The sequence below is a fragment of the Aythya marila genome (genome assembly GCF_965140915.1).
Source record: "Aythya marila genome assembly, chromosome: 4".
Lineage (NCBI taxonomy): Eukaryota > Metazoa > Chordata > Aves > Anseriformes > Anatidae > Aythya > Aythya marila.
Window position 1 is genome coordinate 10,041,068 of NC_139045.1, and position 25,312 is coordinate 10,066,379.

Below are 25,312 nucleotides of genomic sequence, written 5' to 3' on the forward strand. Positions count from 1 at the left end.
TGCCATCGTCTGTGTCTCACTTACTCTATTACACAGCCACTGTCAATTCAGCACATTTCAGGAACACTGAATGCACTTAAAAAAAGAAGGAACATGGTCTTCTCCAGCCCTCCTCTACATGCGCTTCACTCTACAGAAGTTCTCTCTACAAGTTTCACATTTAGAAATAGCAGCTTGTTCTTGCTGAGGTCTCTGTCCTACATTCACTGCTGCCTCAGCTTCTGACCATCAAATGTAAGCCCATATAACACAAGAGATTTCTACACAGGAAATAACTGTACAGAACATAAATCTTACATGTTACCTCTTGAACTGTCACCTTGTATTTCCATATACTCCAAAAAAAAAAACAAAAAACAAGAAAACATGCTAAAATTTTTACACTTCAAACACCAGCAGAATAGAAACCCAGGTAAGCTCTCCATTTATCAGTTAACTCTAACAAAGAAGTCATCAAATAAACTTGTAAACACTGATGGATTTTAGAAATAGATTTCTCTGAGGTAATGTGAAATGCTGAGAGAACCATAAATGTTTAGAAGCAAAACGTTCTAGTAGAAGACAAAGATGTAGCGTGACTGCTTTCCGTGGTATTATGGATTTGACAGAAATTGCCCGGGTAATACTTACCATAGTCATTATCATAAAAAATGATGAATTTCTGCCAGGCATATTCTGTGATCACCCTCAAGATGACATCATTCAAGTAGACAGGAGGGCGGACAGATAGTGTGTAGTCATCATTACGGTTGCTCCTGGTGAGCCCGCAGCCGCTCCTTGGTGTTCCTGCCGTCGAGCGCTGGATGAAGAGGTGAGGGATGTGCATGGCATCTGCCAGCGACTGCAGGGATCCCGCTGATGTGCAGCCAATGGAGCTCACAAGGGCCAGGATGCCTTGGTTCATCAAGTCACAGGCTGCAAGAAAACACAGAGGTATTCAAGATGATGAGAGCAGTTCAGTGCATAGGGCCTATTTTTGCTGCTGAAATGCAGACACTGGGCAGTTTTAACCACGTGAAATGCAGATAAAATTTTGTACACTGAGTAATTCACTAAAGTCATGAAGATTTACTATTCACTTTGAGCTGTCTTATGGTGAAAGCTGAAAGACCGCCCTGGTTACCTTGCCCAGAAATGATTTCTCTCTTCAAAATGGGACCTACCCTGGACCTTCTGAGGAACATTAAGAACAAATTACAGCTGCTGAATTAACATGGCTTCCCAAGGAGAGAAGCACTCTTCAAAGTCTAGCACAACAGCTCCATGAGTAGCATCTTTGCTTTATACAGAGAAAATCTGAAAAAAAACAGCCCACCCTTGCTGTCAACTTTTGAAGACAGCTGAATATGATTACATACATTAACTTATCCAAGCAAAACAAGAGTTGCTTTTGGGTTCTAAGAGAAGCAAACAACAATCTTATGTAACTTATCCTTTTGGTATATTGTGCTTTTTTTTTTTTTTCCTTAAACAAAAAAGACTAAAACAAAATGCTTTCAAAGTTCAGTGAACAGTATGCACATTCTTTTTACTTCTTTAAGAAAGTCATGGTGTTGCTTGCACAAAAAAGGAGTACCTTGTAACTAATGGTCCAGCTAATGACGGCTGAGTTGCAAGCAATGTGAAGGACTACACAAATGACAGCCACATTAATACCAGAGGTGTTTATCATGATTAATGTTAATGCAATCAATAAATACCAAAAGAATTAATAATAATTAGGCCTGTAATTTTGAAGCATTACCCGGTGAAACAAAGTACAGTCAAGTGTTTCTTTTGGGCTTCTAATAGAACTGAGAGCTTGAATGAGGAAACAACACAAGCTTGTAGCATAATTCCCCAGAGTACACCCAAGTCTAAATTTTGAAATACTCAATTTGCCACTGGCAAAGCTACATGTGTAGTTAACCTGCATTTACGCATGGAAATTAAGTAATGGTATGGTAAAGAGTAATATGCATTTACATATGCAAATATAATACAAAACTGTGCAATTGCTTATCTTGTAGGAATATTCTGTGCACACAACAGGTGCAGGCAAAAACAAGAAACCCACATGCGAGAATACATTTCCCTAAAAAGACAAAAATATACTAGCGTCAGACCTGTTGTCTCATATCATACGGCTCTTACTCACACAGTGAGTAATGTTTTACTCTGCAAACACTTATTGATCACAATAGGAATATTTACAACGTGACAAACGATTCAACCTGAATGGAGTTACTGCAGTCAGGTTCATGGGGAGCTTGACTTTCTAGCCAAAGGATGGCACTGGAGGCCATGAATGCAGAGGAATACCTTATAAAGCCAGTACATTATTCTAATTAAGATTCAGAGATCTGGAACATGCCATGATGGATTCCCAGGGCATACTGATGCCACTGAGGCTCTGACTGATGAGAACACTTCATGCAGATAAATATGGGGGAACGGGTGTTCTCATAGAGTGGCTTCCAAGTGTTTTGACTTCAGAAAAATTGTTCCTTTGTATATGTTCTGAATATACCACAGCTTTTGGAGCAGCTCCTGGGCTTCAGGTTAAAGGTATTAGATTCTCAATACTTACAACTATTCGTTTTCAGAACGTTATCAAATTATTATTGTCAACTGGGCAAAAAAGTATCAGTGTATCACAAGTTTCTAATATTCAGAACGCCTTTAAACAATCTCTTTAGCTATTCATCTAGTATGCTGTTCGTTTACATTCCTCATTATCTGTACTTTCACCAGAGGTAACAGGCTTGTCTAGCTGCATTTATGCAGATCCTGAATCTCTTTCCTGATACAGTTCTCCATAGAGTATTGCAATATTTAGATTGCATATCCCAATACGAATGCTACCACACGAGAAACTATTTTTATTGATATTGATCTATCCACTGATAAATACCTGTAGCTACTTATATGTCGATAGATATCCTTACAGCTAGATAGCCATAGATTAAAAAAAAAAACAAAAAACAAACATCAACACTAGACTTTGCAAAAGCCTACTTTTAGTTCAATGAAAATTTAGAAGGTCCCGATACCATCCATTTCAATAAAATATGGAGTATGACCTTCCAGTATCTCAAGTATAACATTTAAAAATACACCAGTTGGACCTCATTACAAAAATCACTTGGAAATGTGTACACTTGTAGGCATATTTCAGACTGAGCATAATCAGTGCACTCACAGTACTGTGAAGTGGGAAACACTCTTTTTGTGGAACATGTTATTGAAACGTGAATGGGAAGAAAGCAGCACGGAACATTTAGCTCCACAGGGCCAAATGCTAATACCAGCAAGCAAACCGAATAAAGGCTTAAAATCTTCCCTCTCAGCATTGCACCATATTTATTACAATAGCCTCAGGGCTGAAGTTGCCTTTTTGGCTCTTTCTTCCATTAAGTGCTTATAAGCACTGTGTGTGTTGGGTTGGGGCAATATGCACTTAATTATGCTCACAAATGGTCTTATTTCTGTACACTTAGAGACTATCCAATACACAGAGTTAGATGCTAAAAAAGGGTATCTTGCCAATCAAAACTGTTTATTTACTATTACCTCCTTAGAGGTTGTATTTCCAACCTGATGCTTACTCAACTGCCGATACGATCAAGGTGTATTAATCTGCAACCGATTAGAGAAACACAAATATTGCTGGAACTTTTAAGACCTCACCACTCAGGACAGAAAAAAATGTCAAGATCAAATGGGTTTGTACTCACTTACATTGCAGGCTTAACACTGAAGGAACACAGAATTAACAACAGTGTTTATTAAATGCTATTGTTTCGTAAGTTATGTCTATGCAGAAGTTGGAAAGACATTAATTCACCTGCATAACCTGATAACAGGTGCTATTAAAAAACTGGACCTTCACCAGCTAAAAGAATAAAATGGATCAGACTTCCACACATTGTGTAGAGATAATATCAGGACTGTCTACAGAATTTAAAGTATTTCTCTATTGCAGATATACATACAGACTCTTTCTTGTATAATAAACACTTGCAAGTACACAGCCTTATGTTTCACTCTTCAGTTTCTTGTCTACCTCAAAATGCAAAGTTACAGAATTTCCAATAGTGGTGGGCTTATTGCCAGTAAAAAAAAAAAAGTAAATAAAAAATAAATAATAATAATAAAAAAATCAGTCTGAGTAAAATCTCTTCTAAGTTAGTTTGGCATGGTGTCTAAAGAAAGAAAGAAAGAAAAAATAATAATTTTGTGTTCAGTATGCTATTTTTTTTAAAATAAAGATCACAGCCAATGCAACTTGAAATAAATAATTTATATCTAGTCTATCAGCTTGTATAAGCTCTTCCAGCAAAGCAGAATTTAAATAGCTATGGTTACAAATGTGTCTTTAAAATGTTTTCTCTCTAAAATGAAAACAATGGTAGAATCTTAAATAACTACCAGATGCTGTAATTGAGGGAGAAAAAAAAAAAAAAAAAAAAAAAAAGGTAACAAAAAATCTATATATAAAAGCAAGTTTAAAAGGAAACTATTTTGTGCAGCAATAAATAAGAAACACTAAAAAAGGACTGAGATTTAACTCTTGCAATTAATGAGACCATTTTCTTCCTCATCTTTCACTGTTTTTTCATGATAATGAATCACAACATATCAGCCTCATACACCACAAACTGACAAGCCAGATTGAAAAAGTTTATGTAAGATCTCGAGTCTTCAGAGTAAGTCTGTAGAGTGTAACTTTGCTCCCATTTAAATTGTTGGTTAAACAAAAGACATAGCAACTTTTTTTTTTTTCCCCTAAATGCTAAATATTGCGTGTAAAGCATGAGGGGCCACCCTTTAAGTAATCCAAGATGCATTCTAGGGTCCTTTTCATTTTTTATAATTTAGAAACTAAGGTAGTACTGAGTACACGGTTACTAACCTAGTATATGTTAATTGAACAGAATCTAGATCTAAATTCTGTTCTAAATAATAAGTCCTGGTCCATTGGACTTGATTTGCACATCCCAATGTCATTCCCATAGATGGCGTTTTCAATGCTAGCATCGTTTCAGTTTCTCTGCTCCTGGGTTGTTTCCATGTTTTATAAATATAAAGCAGTACCTCTAAGCTATTTAGTTGAATGTGAAGCTGGAGAAACAAGACTTTACCTGTTATCTGAGATAGAGAGAGACAGGTTATAATCAGTTTTCCCTGTATATCTGCCCTGTGTTCCAGAAGTGCTCTGAAGACTCTGAAACCAAAAGGGCTCTATTTGAGTGGGAGATATCAGCTTTCTCTTGACTCCTGCTGAAGGTGAGGACTGCCTTTCTACAGAAACATCTCATCTCCTTCCTACTCTCTCTTTTGGAGTCTATAAGATTCAGCACCAGATGGATAATGGTTTACCTGGAAGGATGTTCTGATTAGTTTGTTCCCCATTGCAATGGGACAGCCAGGAACCCACCATCCATTCAGAAATAAGAGAGAAAAATCCAGTCCATAAGAACCTGAGGTTTTCTCTATACATTACACATGAAGAAAATACTTACCGATTTATTAATCCATTTTGAAAATTAATCAACCCTACCATCACCCTGATTGTACTAATCCAGATCCAGATTACGATAAACAATTGATTCAAGGGGCAAAATTCAACATCAGGTGACTTGAGCACCTAATAAACAGGCACTAGTCAATCAGAATATCTTTATAGCTTTATACAAGCTACCATTCCTTGTTTACTTTGGGAATAATATTGTGCTGACTGTTCTGCAAATCCTTGCTCAGTTTCAGGATGCAGATGAAGACCAAGGGACCACAGCGTGCAAATTCCTCCTTGCAAAGACTAAGGAATAACAGTAAGTCTGGATTTCTTCCAATGAGATGTTCTCATCCCCCCAAGTAAGAAGCCATGCTAACCATAAAATAGTGTTTTGCCTACCCGTCACCCCTAAAACAGTCTCAAAACATCCATAAATTCATTACAAAAATGGGCTCACCTGAAAAAAAAAAAAAAAAAAAAAAAAAAAAAGGAAAGAAACACAACATGAAAACTTAGAAGTTCAAACAGATAAACTATGGGGCTTTCTGTTTGGTGTTCATAATCTCAGATGCAAGATGTAGGGATAAAATGTGATTGTGGGGCCCATGATCAAGTGAGCCTAGTTTCAAACTTTCATTAAATCTTTTTAGTCACTTTCGGATAGCAATTCTGCTCTTGCAAATTATTCTTCCCTCATAACACAACAGTTCATCCCAGACTTAGAACTGAATTATTTCGCGATGAGTGACAGCACATTTTTAATATATCCTGAAAACTATTCAGAAGGAAATAAGAGTAAGACGTGAGGAAAAAAAAAAAAAAAAAAAAAAAAAAAAAGCACTATTCTCTAGATCTTAAAGAATATTCTCATCTGCAATGCAGATAAAAGTCTGTCCTTTCTTTCTTCCTTTCTTTCCTTCTTTTTTTCTATATAGCTATAGAAAACTTTTTCATTTACATTTTATCTGTAAACATTAACCAATCCTCCCTTCCACTACTCAACTTGGAACACTAACAGTGTTTTAAATTCACTTGTAATTAACCTTTAAGGGATTTCAGTTTGTCCTGACTGGAAAACAAACTTGTGTTTAAGTTTTAACAGATGTGCTTCCTAACCCCTGGGGTTTATTTGTTTGTGAAAAATAATCCAAAATTCTGCTAAAGAATAAATTTAAGAGTAAAAAACATTACTAGAAAGAGCATTTGCATCTCTGGTGCACAAAAACACCACAACTCTAGGATGTTTTTGTTAACAAGCCTTTTATGAAGTCTTTTTTTTTGGGTCAGATTTCCTTCCTTAAAGAGGCTTTGCCAACTACGGTAACATTAAATCTATCACATTAAAATTTAATAACTCATCTGAGCCTTGAAAAAGAAACTAGAAATCTCACAAGTTTGAAGGGAGTTAAGATGTACAGAAATCTTATTTTGACACCATCCTTTGCAGGACACAATGAGACAGCTTGAAGTAAGCGTAGCTTGTAAAAGCCAAGTTTCAAAGACTACTAAGTGGAGAACTCAACAATATCTCTCTTTGGACAGAAGTCAAGATTTATTTAACTGTAAGCCAACCTGTAAATTTTCTATTAAATTCTAGAGAGACACACACTGAACTTGCCTTGCCAAATTATCACACCAGGCAGAGAAGCAATAGTAAGGCTTCCTATACTTAACATTTCTCAAATTTGTTTTCACCTGGCATTCAGCAGTTGCACCCAGGCCCTGGCTGAGAGGAGTGATAGCTCCTCAGTCTTTGAGCAACCCTGAACTACCTGAAAAACATTTTGAAATAGTATTTCAAAGAAGTTACACAGACACAAAACCTTAGCTGAAGAATGGCTTTAGCTTCCATCTCCGCTAGCACGTGAAGATGAGTATATTGTAGAAAAAGTACCACTGCTTTTTAGGGTGCCCGTGGTTAAGAAGTGCAAAGAAGCTGCAGTGCTGGCAGCCCTGGCAAGAGGAAGGGATGCCAGCTAGCACTGTTGGAGAGATGATAACAATCAGATGAAGAAGAGCAGAGAAAAGGAGGTGAAACTGATTAAAGCCAGGCAGTGACTTTTACCGGAGAAAGTGTTAGAGAAACCACAAAATCAACATCTTGATCCTGACATCCCAACAAGGATGACTACCTACAAAGTTAATGTAGCCCACTGAAAAATAAGGAGTGTGTGGAAACTGTGGCCTTAATTGACATGAATGACTCCAATATTCTCACTTCTTTGTGTGCCAAACCTCAGCTGACATGAGCCAAACCTCATCTGTTGCTAGCATCCTTGCTCAAACTGTTGCATGAGCACTTTCCATTCATCCATTAAAGAAAATGAAAACTTTTCATTTCATGTGTAACCCTCACTGGATTATACTTGATTACCTATTTAATGATGAAGCATATATTACTTCAGTCTACCGTGCAACTTCCTCCATCTCTTACTTTGTTCATCTTCACCCTTGCACTGTTGCTCAATCTTTTAATTTTCCTTACCAGCACTGTTTGAGAAGTTATTAAGTAGTGCATAGTGTCTTGATACCCTCTTTAATAGCTAGCTTGCCTGCTGCAGAGCAGAGAATTGCAGCATAGCAGCAATTATATGGAAACAAAAAGACTGAGCCTTAAAGAAGCTTAATATATAATTAGAGACAATTTTATCAACATATAACATCCCGGTAACATCACAGGGATTTACTCTAGTTCTGTGTTCTCTGAAAGTCTATGTAAAAGTATTAGAGAAAAAATACCAACAACAAATCATGTTTAAACCTTGGGCATTAGCAATTCTCATTTTATAGACTTGCTCAAAACAAGCCAGGGCAAAATTCTTGTTAAGAGAATAAAACAGTGATCTGAAATACCATTTGACAAAAATCACACTTTCCTTGCCACCGATCAGCCAGATTGTCAGGCAAGTTTCCCCTCCAGTTTTTCCAACTCAGATTTAACTTCTTCCTACTTGTTTTTTCTTCCCTGACTACAGAACATACATTTTCATGCTCCCATGGCCTGTTCTCACTCCCTCCTTAGCATCTACTCCAGCCAAAGCAACTTGCTCTTCCTCTTCATGTATCCCCCTCCCTCTCTTTTGTTAATTTCCCCCCAAACTTCTTCAACACATTTCCTCCAATATCAAGAAACAACAAGATCTGGAGGCCTTGTCACCAGGCTGAGAATCTGAAGGATTGTATCCTGGTCCCACATCTGACATTACTGTGTTAGATGACTTATTTGGGATGGGCAATCTCATTTCTCTTACGCTTTGGAGATTATGATCATAGAATCATAAGGGCTGGAAAAGCCCTACAAGATCATCTGGTCCAAGCATCCCCCTACCACCACTGTCACCCACTAAACCATATCCCTAAGCACCACGTCCAACCTTTCCTTAAACACCCTCAGGGATGGTGATGCCACCACTTCCCTGGGCAACCTGTTCCAATGCCTGACTGCTCATTCTGAGACAAAATTTCTTCTACTTTCCAACCTAAACCTTCCCTGGTGCAAGGTGAAGCCATTCCCTCTAGTCCTATCACTAGCTATCTGCGATGATACCTTATTTCCTTTGTAAGACACTTTTGCACGATCCAAATGCAAAAGATTACACCCTTCTCCCCTCCCCCCAACCATTTTTCCCACGGTTAGAAGACCCATTGCATTTCTCAGTATAATTCACGCTGCCAGAAGTTGCTTTACATCCCCTCTCTTTCCTGAGTGCTAATGTTTCATAACTCCCCTTTCTTGCCCAGCCTATTAGTATGGAGACAACAGGCTCTGCTGGAGAGATGCCGTGTGAAGCACAATAGCACAACCTAGTCCAGGGCAGACAAAAGAACACACAGCTGGTAGCATTAGCTTAATTGGAAGCCCTACAATGGAAAGAGCTGCCTGTGCTGCCCTGGACGAGCTTGGCATTCTCCCAAGCACAGATATTACTGAACAATACTGCTCAAAATAAGACCATCCCCAAAGGAAAAGAAATCTGTGAACAGCAATCTGGGAGAGCTTTCTTCCTACAGAGCAAACAGCAAAAGGGACAGTAGCGTAACTTTTTTTTTTTTTTTTTTTTTTTGGTGGTGGCATTGCAAAGGAAACTCTTCATATGCCAAAAAAAAAAAAAAAAAAAAAAAAAAAAAAGAAGAGAAAAGAAAAGAAAGAAAAAGGCATGCATTTAATTCCTTTTTTTTTTTTTTTTTTTTTTTTTAAAGGCAATTCTACTAGACAAGTGAATTGAGCAGAACAATTTGAAGACCAAAGAATACTAAGGCCAGATCTTGTATTTGCCATGAAAGAGAAAAACAGACCCTACATCAAAATAAAAAAAACTCTGTGTGAGAATAAAAAGAAAGCAAGGAAGACAGTACATCAGTTTCAAAAAATACATGGGTGTGAAAAACCTGAGAAGTCTGCAGGAGTTCAGAACATCACTTCCATTAGCAACTTAGCCACTCAAGAAAACCTTCGACGAGTCAAAACAACTACCACCATTATTATTTGCTAAGAATAGACATTGTGCTTATTTCGCTGACTGACAAACAGAATAACAATCATGTCAAGAATAAAAATATCAACTACCTTTTATAGAACACTTTTTATTTGTAGCTCTGAAAATGCTTTGCAAAGAAGCTCAGCATCTTCATCTCTATTTCACAGAAGAAAACAGATGTGCCAAGGGGAATTACTTGCCCAAGGTCAGAAAGCAAACCAAGGAAATTATTTTCCATGCCAAGCTAAAACATGCACAAAGACTGAAAACAAAGTCTTTTGTTGGAGCTTTTCATTGTTTGTTTTGAGCATTAGTGTGTGACTAAAAGCGTTTTATGTTCTGAGCCTAATATAACCAAGCTTTATAAAAAGGGAAGATTTGAAAAGCAAAGCAATGTGGCCTACAACAGTGGAATTAAATGACAAAGTTTCCCAGATGTGCAGTGACCCCAGGGCAGGCACACTCTTGGTTATGGGTGATGTGGGGTATGTGCCTCAACACTGAGAGACAAGCAAGTATGTATCAGGAAGCGAACGAGGCAAATAAAACCAGAGAGGTAGGTGGGAGACCGTCTTGGTGGATAAAACAAAATGGCAGAAGATGTGGGGAATGTGCATTAAGCAGAAGTATTAAATTAAGAAGTAAGAGCTTCACAAAGAAATTACAGACAAAATCATAAGGTATTGAAGTAAGAGGGGGGAATAAACTCTGTGAAAACTGGGAAATAAACTCTCATGATCGGGCATTTTGAAGAATGACATATGCTTCCTTAGACTGAGTATTCGGTACCAGTGACAGAGAGATCCAGCATCTCAGCCTGTATTACTTACAAATGTCCTCAACATGGTTTCACATTTGATACACAGGGTAATTGTTCCTAACAACCTCAAATAGTTTATATGTTACTAACAACCACGTAAGATGGTGACAACACAGAAGAACACACTTAAAAAAAAAAAAAAAAAAAAAAAAAAAGGATTAAGGGTGCAATGCTTATACAGAGAATATAGAGATTCAGAAAACAGAACTAATGGAAGGCATGGACATTAAAAAAAGAGAGAGAACCCACAGGTCTTCACATGGAACAACAATAAAGGAATAAGAAAAGTAAAGGGTTAAATTATAGCCTTGAAGTCACAGAATAGGCTGTTAAATGTTAGTTGGTAAGCAATGAGATAGTGAGATTTGCAGTTGGGAAGTAATAAATCCATTTAGACATCAAGGAGGATGCCAGCTGCTGCAATGTGGGAATAATGGAAGAGAACTGGAGATACAGCAGGGAAGTCAGCAAAGATGGCCAATACATTGACAAATGTGTCAGTTGAAAGGGCATTGAGGAAAAGTCAACTTGGTGCATGTTATAGACAAAGCAGCAGCAGGGTCTGGCAGCAGCCTTAGCATCTGAAGGGAAGGAGATAGAAGACAAAATGTGCCTAAGTTTGAGAGTCTATTTTTACGCTGTTACTCCAGGAATAATGGTGCAGTGCTCTCTTGGTGCCAGTTGCAACCTTTTACTGAGATTGCTTTGACTTTAATGGTTGCCAGAGATGCCAGAAAAAGACAGTAATGCATGTTTTCTTTTCCCTTGACTTTTCCCAATGTCACAGAAAAACAAATTTGCATAACTCTGAAATAGAAAATACACACTGACTATAAGGAACACTTGGGTAACACTAAACACTTAACCTTAATTGGAAGCAGCAGTTGATCTAAACCACACACACCATGAACCCCTACCAGTGCCAGGAGATTTTAAAACTTTCCCTGACAATGAAGGGACACACGTCCAACAGAAGACATTCCTGACCACTATCAGAAAACAATTGACATTATTCCCATTTGGAACCAGAGGTAAAGCTCCTCTTTGCCTGGAAGTAGCATTTTTGAACTGCGTCTCTCCCTGACAAACTCATAACTATGTGGAGTGTAAAAATACAAGGCATCAGAATCCAGAAGTGGAGCAGATGTGCTTTTCTGCATCTAGCCTGTCCAGTGAAAGACATCAATGCCAGGTGCAGGAATGCCACGTGGAGTGGAGCAGTGGAACTGCTGAGTTTACTTGCTCACTTTTCCCTTGAATGCAAATAATGATTTTCTTTCTAGGTCTCTTAAAAACCTGTAATCACTATTGCATCTAAGCACCAGCCCACTGTGTTGCTTTGGATATTAGCAGCTTTCTTCCACTGCAGCTCTCAGTCCTCTGGGTTCAGTATTTCCTGCAGTGACTGACACGACTTTCTCCCCTTCCACCTGCTCTTTCATGAAACACACTGCTACAGCAACTCTGTACAAGGCAAGCATTGAATCCTCTACAGGACGATGTCTTTATGACACATAGACTCATTTTGCATTGGTATCACAAGTTTCAAGCAAGTGGTTCTGTCACTGCTAGATGTGACTGAGGAACGCATGAGGCTTGCTGCTTGTATTGAGAACTCCTGGTTATGGACTGCAAGTAGCATTATTTTAGCCCCCTTTCACTATGCAACCTCATGATAGGAGGCACAAAACTCACATCTGGTAGCCTCCTGTGCATTGTACCTATGGTGCTTAGCTCTAGTTTGGTGCCCATGTGGAAAAAAGCACTTGCCACCATTTAGCTCTCGTAGCTTGTAGGGTTGTCCTGAAACTGGTACTAAACCAGAGTACCACATACCACCATCTGATCCACAATACAACAGATATCATGCCATATGAGAGCTAAGGCAAACAAGTGAAAATACTTGAAATAAGTAACATTCTTTTCATTCCAACATAACCAATACTTTATGAAAGTATAGTAATTCCCATATATCAAAACACAGGAATCATACAGCAGATTAAGCAGCAGACATGAAGAGCTGAAGTTACAAAAGAAGTCTTTTTCTGCTCAATTCTTAGTTAAGCAGCAAGAGGCAGGTCTGTGTATGTGCCAGTGTCATCCTGAATACCTAACTGCTGTTTGAATCCTGCATGCACAATAGAAATAGCAAGCAGGTTTCAGAAATGTTCCTTTAGGACTGGGTAAAGCAAAGTTTTCTTAGTAATGTGAGTGCTGCCAAGGGCGTTGCAGTAAAGCCCACACAGTCCTTCTGCCACTGGGCTGGGCTGATCAAAGAGCAGGCACTGCCTTGGTTTCCCACAGCATCTCATTAGTGTCCCGCAAGAGGTGTTCTGCAGGAAAAAGGAAGGTCAGTTTTCAGAAATTTAATTACAGATGACTAGCTGCCAAGGGTAAATAACTTTAAAATGCATTGTAATACATGTGTTTGCATAATTCTAGTACATTATTCCATTGTTTATACATCTGTTTCTGCAGAACTTGTACAAAACATAAGGGTTAAGCTTAGCAAATAGCACAAACCTGCTCTCCTTTCAGCAGTTTGGAAAGGTGTTTTCTGACTTTTCCTGATTTTGGCCAAAAAATTAGTGAGGAGAGAGTCAAGTACACTTCACCATTTTTCGATTTCCATTCAGTCAATTATTTTCCTTTGTTAGGAGGAAGAAAATTATATACTAAGGCACTGTCAGTTTGCTTGCCTTTTTCTCTCATTCTCTCCCCATTGCTGCTTTTGATACCTGTTTATTTTTAATAGGAATGCAGTCAATACATTTTTTTTTTTTTTCATATTCAATGTAATTATTTTTTAGGAATGAGATGCAAGCATTTCTTGTTTGCTATATCTGTGGTACACATAAACACACACACATATACATATATACAGACATAGAAAATATCACACAACTATCTTCAACCTCAGTCTGTGCGCACCAATACTCTGAGCCAAGCTGCATAAGCCAAGTGCAAACCCAAGAGAAAGAGTCAGGCTTCAACTTTAAGAGCAGTGTTATTTTCCCATCCTCCATCTGGGAGGCTGCTGCCTGCATTTCTAAGCCTTTAAGCCATCCAACTGCAGGAAAAATCTAAGGTCAGTCCTTTGTAAGGCTTCAATTAACACAGGCATATATTTAGTATTAGTGCAAGAGATGACCCCAAATCCAGTGATTTTGTCCCCACAATAGAAAATGAAAGCCTTTTCTAGCCTGAAATTGACATTTGAATTAATGCAGCTTTCATTTTTTATTATTTTCTATGAGCAATGTCAGATTCCACAGAATGATTTGCACAGAAGTTTGAAACAGGTATAAGGACTGTCAAATTACTACACTTTCCAAAGCAAGAAATAAAAGAATAGACATAGGCTAGAATATAGGCAGGAGAAATAGAATAGGCAGGAGAAAAAAAATAAAAATCTTATTTCTAATATCAGTACCTTTGCTAGAGTTCAAACAATGTTAAAACCCAGTGATGTTAAAGAATGGCAAAAAAAAATAGTATCTTCATTCACCTCTAAGATTTAAAAATCTCAGAAACTGGTATTTAAAGCACAGAAAAAAACATTAGGAAAAAAATAATATATATATATCCAGCCCTGTTCTCAGTCTTTATGTATCTGAAAACCAAGTACAAAGCCTTGGAAATGCAGTAAAATGCTCTGTTTAAAGCAACTTCCCTATTATAAAAACTTTTCTTATTCCCTCAGTTTTTGGACTGCTTGGTGCCAGTCAGTACTGAGCACATGCCAAGACTGAGTTTTGACAGCGATTTAAAATTGCGATTACAGCTACATTAAACACCTTGGGAATGCCTCCCAGGTCTGGCATCATCCACATGCTTTATCCTAACTCTACCTTGGGAGGGCTTCTTTCCCAAAATTTCATTTCTTTTCAAAAGAGATGCAGGTATACTGCTTTGAAGAGACCTAGATGGAAAGCCTAGTACCTACTTGGTCAATAAATAAATAAATAAATAAATAAATAAATAAATAAATAAGGGAGTATCTCTGCAGTAGAACAAACCACAGCCACAGCTTTACCATGGAACTTCTGTCTTAACCTTTTGCTGTTTGCCACAAGGACAATTAGCTATATTTATATACAGCTGATTTCTATTATAGCTTTATTTCTATATAGCTATAAATATATATAGCTAATTTATATTTCTGCAGTTACGTGGTCATTTGTCACTCTCTCCATGAGCTTCCACAGAGGAGTCTGGGAGGTTGGTTCCATACACTAATTCTTGGGAAAGTCTTAAAGTTTGCCATCAAAACCAGGATTGCCAGTGCCACTGGAGAATGATGAAAGCAACCAAAGAAGCTTTTATGAAAGCTGGTAGAAGTTTCAGAGGGCTGCAGATCTCATGCCATACTCATATTTTGGCTGTTTTAGGATCTGATTCAGCTGTTTTTCGAAAACAAGCCATGGTGCTGAGATACAATCCCCAATGTACCAATGCACCTTGTAATCACACGTATACCGAAATGTCACTGTGTTGCATGTTTCTATCAGCAAAAGGACAGCTTTCTTTACATGCAAATTTTTTATACCTGGGAGTATAACAGAAATAGAAGCTCCTTCTGGCTGCCGAATATGTAAACTGTCCATTGCCTTCGGTTATTGTCTTTTTGCTGTTAATAGGAGCTGGCACAGGCTGAGGGATTCGCACTAACACATCCTGCTGCAGAGCCAGGGACTACTGTTATTTGTAAATCGTTTTCTCCTTTCACAAAGGAAGACTATAGCACATAATGCTATTTCAGTGGACTGATACCATTGTTTTATTTTTAATAGATACAACGGCAAAGGGAATTGCTAACAGTACTGCTGTTATGAAAAATAGATTAGACAAAACAATACATTTCAGAGAGAATGCTGCTCACATGAAGAAAGATAAAATTAGAAGGGCAACGTTCTAAAATGCAGGATATGACCACTTTCCTGCAGCTGAAATGAAGAGGATTAGCAATTCTACGAATCAAAAACTTGCCAACTCCAAGTGTGTGGATTTTTAAATAGCATGGCTTTAGGATGTTAAGCAAGCCTGTACAAACTAGATCAAGGAAATCTTTACAATAAGAAAGACAATCTGGCATTTGGGAGGCAGGCATCATTAGAGAAAAAAGAACTGCTGGCTAGCAAAGACTGCTTTTTGTCTGACTTTACCATTGCTTTTCCCCCCCACATTAATTTAGAACATCAGCCAAGGGAAACTCTACCTTTCAAGATTTCACTTTTTCCACCCCTTACACAATTACAGTACCATTTGTTTTCCCAAACTGGTATGAACAGGAGGGGGTTACGGGCAGATATACTATAAACACTGGCAATTTAAACAAAGTAAAGACCTGTTCTTACAAACTCAACCAAGGTAAAAAATGCCTAAACCAATCTAAAATGCAAGGGAAAAAAATCCAACTAGTCCAGCTAAACCAGGCGCTCTGTAGTACTGTTTACTTTGCATGCCACATATTTACAGGGTAACATAATATTAACAGAAGGTCTATTATTGTTCATAACAATCACATTATGTATTTTTACCAATTCAGGTCACTCAGTAAACGTGCATTGTAGGCTATATGACCAGAAGTGGAATTTAATGTAAAGCCTTGACTTCATTTTAGGAAATCTTCCATCACTGTTACTAGAGTTGTTCTGGGCAGGATGCGTAAAACCCCTAGCACAGACAGGCTGCTGCAGGATTTTACTACCATGTCACAAACACAGTGTTTTAGAAGACTTAAGTCGGGACCTCTTCATAATTCTTACTAGCAGCTGTCTCTGCAAGCAAAGGTCACCAGTTTTTCATCCAGAATGCTGCTGACACCTTCAGATTCCAGAATTAAATTGGTTCACCTGAATCTGGGCTCATAAACCCTTCTCTTTATCCACTTCCTCTGCCACAGTGCTGAATCACTTTTCTCTTATGTGATGTGGCCCTTACAGCCCAGATGAAGATACACATTGGGGGCCTGTAATACTGGGAAAGATTTTTTTCCATTAATTATAAACTTGCTGGAAAACATGATCTTTGTTGCCCTGTTTACTTGGGAGAGGCTCACCACTTGTGAGTAATGCTCAATTTAATCAACACGTAAGCAATTAGTCATTTAGGATGTAACTTTCTTCTTTCCCTGCTAACTATACCTCGTGTGCTCCTGTGGCTCCTTGGACAGGAATACACTGGGTGGCGAAGCCCAAGACTACCTCTCCGGCCATTTCACTCCACGTAAGCTGTCAAACATTTAATGGATCAAGGGCAGTAACCCAAGGGACCAGCAGCCCACTATTCTCCTACCAGACACACTGTCCTTATAGTACAGTGATTATGAGAGATATAAGTTGAAATCCTTTGTGACAGAAGAGAATTTGTGCCTTCTGTATCCTGACTGTGTGCACGAACCACTCAGCTATCAAGTAAAAGAAGAAAATCTCCTCCCATAGGAATTCTGTGAATCTAGACTCTCAACTCGCTGCTTCTTACAAACCTTCAGACAAAACATTCTGCTTCAGGTAGAACAGATACTTCTTATCAACTGGAATAAAGTTTTCATTTTATTCTATTCTTTTAATTTTTTCCTCTTCTATGTGCAGGTTTGGGCACTATAGTATAAAAAGGATATAAAACACATGAAAGATACACAGAAAGCGTCCAGTATAGAGTTACAAAGACTGCAGAGGACAAGACATATGATGAGCAGCTGAGGTCCCTTGGTTTGTTCAGCCCAGAGCAGAGCAGGCTGAGGGGAGGCCTCATGGCAGCCTGCAGCTCCCTCACGAGGGGAGCGGAGGGGCAGGCGCTGAGCTCTGCTCTCTGGGGACAGCGACAGGACCCGAGGGAACGGCATGGAGCTGGGACAGGGGAGGGTCAGGATGGGGGTTAGGGAAAGGTTCTGCACCCAGAGGGTGGTTGGGCACTGGGACAGGCTCCCCAGGGCAGTGGGCACAGCACTGAGCCTGACAGAGTTCAAGAGGCATTTGGACAGCACTTTCAGATACATAGTCAGATCTTTGGGTGGTCCTGTGTGGAGCCACGGGTTGGATCTTGTGGGTCCCTTCCAACTCAGCATGTTCTATGATTCTAATAGCCAAATCAAGAAGTCTAATGGCACACAGGCGTAAAATCCCCCCATTATCCAAGCTGTCGTTATCAGACTGCTGTGAGGGAGTTGGTTATGAAACACATAACCAACAAGCATCTTAAAGGAAAGGAATTACAACTGTCTTGCTCCTCTTCAGGACATGTGATATGACACTCAAGTGAGATGGGGTACATGTTGCTATTGTAATGATGTATTTAATCTTACCTTGTTGTGACCTGTGTGAACAGAGAGGTAACTTACCCTCTTTACCGCAGATGGTCACAGGGTGTTCAATAAATCAAAAATTTACACCCTATCCTAGTAGCCAGCACCACTCTCTATGTCACAGTCTGTAATCTTCTTTTCACATGTAAATGAGGCATCCCTCTGAAATCCATGCACGTAAAAGCTGATAAAGATAGAATCTGTCCAATCCGGCAGTATAAAGACAAGAATTCTATGGTGATGCTGTGCGTGGATTTTGAATGAGAAATGTACATCATTTAATTTTGGGCAGGGGACATTATGAAATTAAAATCACTACACAATAGGATTTAGTGTTTAACCAATATTTTGCCATTTTTTAGACTGCCAGTGAAAATAATACTCATGAGGACTCGCCTAAGAGAGCTCACTTTGTTATTCAATTTTTATTTTTTATTTTTAAACTAAAATCTGACAGGGAAAAAGAAAATACTAGTAAGATAGCAAAATGTCTGAACATAATAGAAGACACTAAAAATATATAATGCTTCAAGGATTATATCTGAAAATTAAACCCTTCAAACCATTTGCTACTATTCCATTAGGAAGAGTTCTCTCCATGCCTAAAAATAAAAAATAAAATGCTTCATTTTAGGTTCTTAACAGGGATCCACCCTGTACTTCCTCCAGCTCCACTTTGTTTTTATTCTTTCCAAAACTGAAATATCTTGGCTGTACTAGTTTATGAGACAGACATGCTGCTAAGCAGGGACCACAGATGAGCACACACATCTTTTTTCATGAGACACTGATAACATATTAAATGTGGGGTTATATGGTACACAATTTACCTCACCCACATATATTTTGAGTTTTCATTAATCTCTATTGCTTTGCATCTGAAAAAATCAAAGATATCCACAAGCTTTGTCATCAAAAATGTTAGAAACAAAAGCTATCAACCCTCATACCTTGTCTATATTAAGTGAAATAGTGCAGGTGAAAGAGAACAATATTATTTTTATGGACAGAAACTGCTGCAACAGTAAAGAGTAAACGATGATCATCCCAGAATAAACTACAGATAATGTTCAGAGCACTCATCTGGCATAAGAGGAAAACCAAAAGTTCAAGATGATGATCCAGATCACTGAAAACACAAACAGGAAGGCAAGTTGTGGATGCATCATCCCTGGAAGCGTTCAAGGCCAGGTTGGCTGCGGCTTTGAGCAACTTGGTCTAGTCAAAGGTGCCCCTGCCTCTGGCAGGGGGCTTGGAATAAGATGATCTTCAATACAAACTTTCAACCCAAACCACTCTGATTGTATGATTCTATGAAATATTCTATATCCTGTCACCATGTTAACCTGTAAGGTTATTCTGGGGCAAATATAAATAAACAAATCATTGTGGACCAACATAAGTATCTGCAAATAAGTTTTGCTGGTTAATGTGCAATTGCTCCAATTTTACACACACACACACACATATATATAGGCAAAAAAAACACCATGTCAGTATAATTCTCATTAGCAATAATTAATTTGTTCTGAGTGAAAAAACTAGGTCAAATTCAAATCTAGTATAAGCAAATGGAACTGCTATTAAACAGAAAGGTTCAGAAGAAAAAAGTCTACTATGATTTCATTTGCCCTCTATTTCTTTGGTACCACTTTTCCTATGGAAAGCTGCCTTATCCCATAATACTTGCTAGAAAGATAAGAAAACTACTAAACCTACCTGATCGCACTGCTCTGTATCAATTGGGATGTACTGTTCAGTACTCTGAGTTTAAGAAAAGCACTATGTAACATCAAGAGAATCATATTAGATTGCTGGAGGTAATACTGCTTCTAATCCTAACAGACAGGCTTCTACAGCCCTGGTTATCCCTTAGGAAGCAGGGGATAACAACCCAAAGGATGTTTTCCCCCTTTATTCACCCACAAATGCCATTTCATGTTGCTGAGTCACTGAATAGGATCTAAGACATCAGATCATTATTAAGATATTGCATTTAATTAAAACTTCCTGGTCCCCTTACTTGTTCATCATCCTTCTTTCACCAAACACAAGCCTGGACACTGAACCTCAGAACAAAACCTTTCTTTGCTGCTGCCAAATGTAACCCTGGAACAAGGGATATTTATGTTTTTAAGTTGCATGTCCCTGGCACAAACATAATTGTAAAAAAGAGCTTACAAAAAGAAGCATCAAATTAATCTAAATTCTTTTCTGATGATTCCTTAAATGTTTACAAGGCATGGCCGCATGTTATTGTTTCATAGCATCTCTCTCAGGGATTTGTAAATACAATGTTAGAGACTCCCCCCATCTAAACAGCTTCAGCAGGTTGAGAGGAACTCAGATAAGAAAAAAATGGAGCAGGGAAACAAATGTTTATTTTTCCCCCTCACTTGGCATTTGAAGAGAAGCTTTGGAGGAATCAATATTTTCAGATTTATGAGAAAAACAAGCAGGGGGGCCCAGATTTCATGGCCTTTACAGAAGCAGACTTCTTGTTGGCTCCACCAAGGAAATGTCAGATCACAGTGACAGCCCATATCAGCAGCTACCCAAGAGCCATCACACTGACTAAATATCCTGGATATGGGGAGCTGTGAGTCATCAGCTGGAAAGTGCTAAGAAGTTGTAAAAATAAAAAAAAATTTAAAAAAATGCACAGATGCACAGGATACTGTGTTGTTTTTAGTCAGAAGAGAACAGAGAAATAGGTCTTCTGGTTAGAAATCATTTTTGGTGCTACAGAGCAGTGATGTGCAAAGGTGATCTCACTGGATAACAGCCCTTTGCAGAGTAAACAGAAACAGTAACTACTCCTGCTAGCACACACTAGCTGCAGGGTGGTTGGTTATGATGTGTCAAGTTGAACTTCAAGAGCAAAAATCTCTCTATAGGAAACAGTGGCTGATGCTTGACTGCAAGTACTATGGTAGCATTATCACAGAGAAAGCAAACAACAGAGATGCTGCATCCCTTCAGTAAAAACTCAGAATGCTGCATTGATTTTTAGCTTAACAGAAATAGGGGGAAAAAATCCATGTAAATGTGTATCAGTTACGAATGCTCTATTAGTTCATGTGGGCACAACCAGCAAAAATAGCAACTTGTGAGGATGGCTGTTGGCCTGTGCGCAGGCCAATCAATCCATTATAATTTAAGTGCAAGCTGCTCTGATAGAGGCATTAGTTCCCCACTATATTGCATTTGCCAGTTTAAGATGGAAAAAAAAAAAAAAAGGAAAAGAGAAAAAAGGATATTGGAACCACAGACCTCTAGGACTGGGGCTTGCCAGTGACTCACAGATGTCATAGAAAACCTTGTTAATCAGATGCAATGATTTGTCAAAATGTTGCATATTTACAGCACATGAATAATGTTCACTTTTCAGAGTAAGCGATTTCCTAGAAGTAGGGGCATCTAGATTATACATCCTCATAACGTTGGATGGAAGACTTAAATTAAAAAAAAACTGTTGCCAAGCCAACTCTCATCAGAAAGCCATGTTAAAACAGCTTGCCACACCCATCACAATGTGAATGAAATACAGGCTTCTTTCCAGAATGACAGACAAATTATTTTTCTATTAAAACCAGAATCTGCTGGTTTCTTTTATTGATACGTTTTAAGGCTGAATATAACCAAGTAAACACATATATTACCAAAAAACTTCACTAAAATAAAAGTACAGAAAAGCTTCCACATGCCCAGAATAAGATGGCAGTATATCCTGCATTCATTAACAGTCAGCTTATGGCTTGCCAACTACCTGAACTCTTTCCAACTGCTTTAGCAAGCTCAAATTTGACTATAGTCCATTTTGGCCACAAATTTTAAAATATGTCCTTCCGTTCATGTATATTGCAATCATTTTGGAAGTGCTAAAGCTAGACATTACAATTACAACATGCATTACTCAAGCATTTATATGCTCGATTTGGTTATTTTTATCACATTCATGCAAGCAAGTATACATCTCAAATCATTCAGGCCAGATCAATTTCAATTCATTTAAAGCATAGAAAACCTCAGAAAACTCAGTTCACCTCATAAATTAATACATCTAAGAGATTTCTTGTTCAATAATGGGAAACATTTCTTCAAATGCTTTATTTTTAAGGTCTTCTGTGTTTAGTCTTTAGCTTAATTAGCAATTACATTAGTGTGTGGAAGTTGTGTTCTACAAGTAGACCACTTCAGGGATGCTAACAGTCCAGGGTCATTTTCCTACACAACTTTAATTCAGAAGAGAAATCCAGGGAAAGAGATTATTTCCATGAGATGATTTCATACTCCATGAAAACTGTGCAGCTGAGCTGAATTTGTTTTCTTGACATGGCAGTTTCCCCATATACTTTCTAGACTGAAGGATGACACTAGACTACAAAGATAGCACCAGAAGGGCGTGTGTTGGCATTTTTAACACTCAAGAACTCCTTACTTAAACTATTTTCCATACATTACAGCCATACAGAGAGAATCTTAACATTCTGCATTGCGTGGCACAAGGGGGAGGAAATGTATATAAAAAAAATTACTGAACAACATTATTTAATTTATAAATTACAAGGCAGAAAATACAAGCCTGGATACCTATTTACCATTGTCTTCTGATGAATGTGAAAAACTAACCCTAATTATATATGCAAAATACTTTATTTTTTTGTATTTCAGGATTGACTGTCTTAATTTTCCAGCATTACGCTATGTCCCTCAGCAATACCAGTACTGGGGAGCAAGGAGTGCACGTGCTATCTCCCCCCATCTTCTGTTAAACTTGTGATTCTCCTGAGGAATTCTTCTCTACAGCAGCAAGGTCATATTGGAACAGTTTTCCAATAGTGTAACCTCACTAATATTTTTGTCATACCCTTCTGGAAAAAAAAAAAAAAAAAAAAAAGCAGATATGAGACAGAATCTGGGCAAAAGAGAGCCCTGAGATGTCAGCATAGAAGAGGGAAAAGGTGGCCAACCTCCAGTGTCGTTTTCCTGCTTGTTACAATTAAGTTCATGGAAACAAGAAAGTAGCAGCATAATGTCAACACCTCAAAATACCCACTACTAACCAGGAAGTTTGATCATCTTAATCTGACTAAAAAGACAAGAAGTGTTATAAATTTACTGCTCTTGGCTTGTTTACTAGGTCTGTCTTGGTTAGTAATAAAAAGAACTTATAATAATTACAAGTTACGATTTGCTTTTCCTATCTCCTTTTTTCAGTAAACCATTTTTTTCTCAGAATTGTCTTTCCATCTTAGGGGAGCTTTCTAAAGACACGAGGGGGTTGGGAGTAGCAGTGTTACTTGCTTAGCGGAATAACAATATGCATGTTATCAATGTGTCTGCTCAAGACAAACACCTGATACCCAAAGCGATTAGATGGGGTGGACAGCGGTCACTGCTCTGGGGATATATGTAGCGTAATTCCTTGTAGCAACAGATCTATCCCAGCACAGAGGCAGTAAGCATTCATTTTCATCCAGTGTATTGTTACAAATCTCACTTAAACATCATTCTGGCATTTTCTAGTAGAAATGCTCAGCTCTTCACAGATCTCTTTCACATCGGTAATGAGTTTCAGCAGTGACAAATGATACCCTCTGCGTTTTTTCTCACTCATCTTCTCAACACCTATTTTCTTCGGTATTCCCTGCTGAGTACCCTTTAAAAGTTTGAATCATCTTTTGACATAATAGACAGGCTAGTGGTTCAATAAAAAAATATTAAAGCTTGCAGGATCTAAACTCCAAATACTACTGGAGGAGGAAAAAAGACATTCAACAGGTGGTATGTCTACACCAAATCAAATTACCCTAGTTGAAACACTCAAATAGTTAGTTTGTTGTTGAAGATAGAAGCTGGTTCAAGCATTACCCAACTTCTCAGAGAAAATATTTCTACAGGTAAACCATTTCACTTTAAAACTGTCTGTTACAAGACATAAGTATCTCCCACCAGAAAACTATATATTTTATTTTCCTTTGTTCAGTGCTTATAGCTACCTCTGAAATTATGAGGATTGAATATTAGGGATTTAACATCCTGCTTATTATTGTTACACAGCTGTCATTCTAAAAGCTGTTTTCAATATTGAAATGCATCACTTAATTTTGAAACATGGTAGGAATTCCAAAGTTTCCAAAGACTCCAAAGAGCTATTTTTATGTATATTTACACACAGCATTAACTTCAGATATTCACGTTTATTTCTGCTTGCATACATCCCCTTTGACACACGTCATTCAAAGGAATATTTCCACCAGCTGTCAAATAAGCTTAAAAATTTGCTGTGTACCAGACACGATGAATACCTGCTAACCATATTCACTTAACCAAACAACCACAAGTCTTTTCACTGAGATGAAAGCTGTTAAAACCATCTTCTCTTTTTAACATGTTACCAAATATAGAGCAAGTTAGTAATTGAGACAAGACTGTAAGCAGTATCCTCTCAACCTGGAGCAAAACATAGGTACAAAGGTGCTGATTCTCCTTCTTATACATAAATACTTGTGGGCTGCCTCACTGTCTACCCACCTAAATCTCAAAATTTATTGGATTCAGAAAGACAAATGTCTCACTTCCCTACCATCTCCTGGATTTGGTCCAGGGCATACACAGCCGTGAGAGTAACTGTGTATTGAAAATACAGTTTCTCAAGCTGGGCTGCAGTACTGTGAAGAAGATGAAGGTCCAGAGTGAAAACTTAGTGCTATTGGTGGCAATGGCAAAACTATCCTCCCTTGTAAACCACCACCCTTTTTCCTGTAAGGCAAGAGACTGTTTGCCCACTGTCAGGCTCTCATAAACTTTGATTTTATTAGAAGGAATGTAAAAAGAAAAAAAAAAAAAAAGTTCACAATCATCTATTCCAAAGTACATGTGAAAGGACAAATTCTTCTTATTTCAATGACACGACATCAGTAATTTGACTGGGTTATACACCAATTATTAAGGGTACAAGAGGCTTTTAAGTTTCTGTATTTCAGTGCTAGCCTTTACGTGGGTGTAATATATATATGTATTATACACACATACAAATACGTAGCATAGGCTTGACATGTACTTATATAAAAGCCCCTGATGATTGCAACAAACAATGCAAAACACAATAAAACAGACTAAAAAGCGAAGGTGGCACGTAGCACAGAGCCACATCTGAAAACCCCCAAATGCTTTAATATATTGTAAATCCTTCACTTAAATGCAGT

General features: G+C 38.1%; 1 protein-coding gene across 2 annotated transcripts in view; it reads right to left on the reverse strand.

Annotated features, from left to right (window-relative positions):
* Positions 1–25,312, reverse strand: part of GRID2 (glutamate ionotropic receptor delta type subunit 2) — a 700,788-nt gene that overhangs the window by 299,601 nt on the left and 375,875 nt on the right. Inside the window, exon 3 of one of the 2 annotated variants that reach the window (XM_082758600.1) lies at positions 631–915. The exons of the other annotated variant lie outside the window; for it this stretch is intronic. Within the exon in view, the coding sequence (XP_082614726.1) occupies positions 631–915 (285 nt within the window). The remainder of the gene's footprint in view (positions 1–630; positions 916–25,312) is intronic. 2 annotated transcript variants of the gene reach the window in all.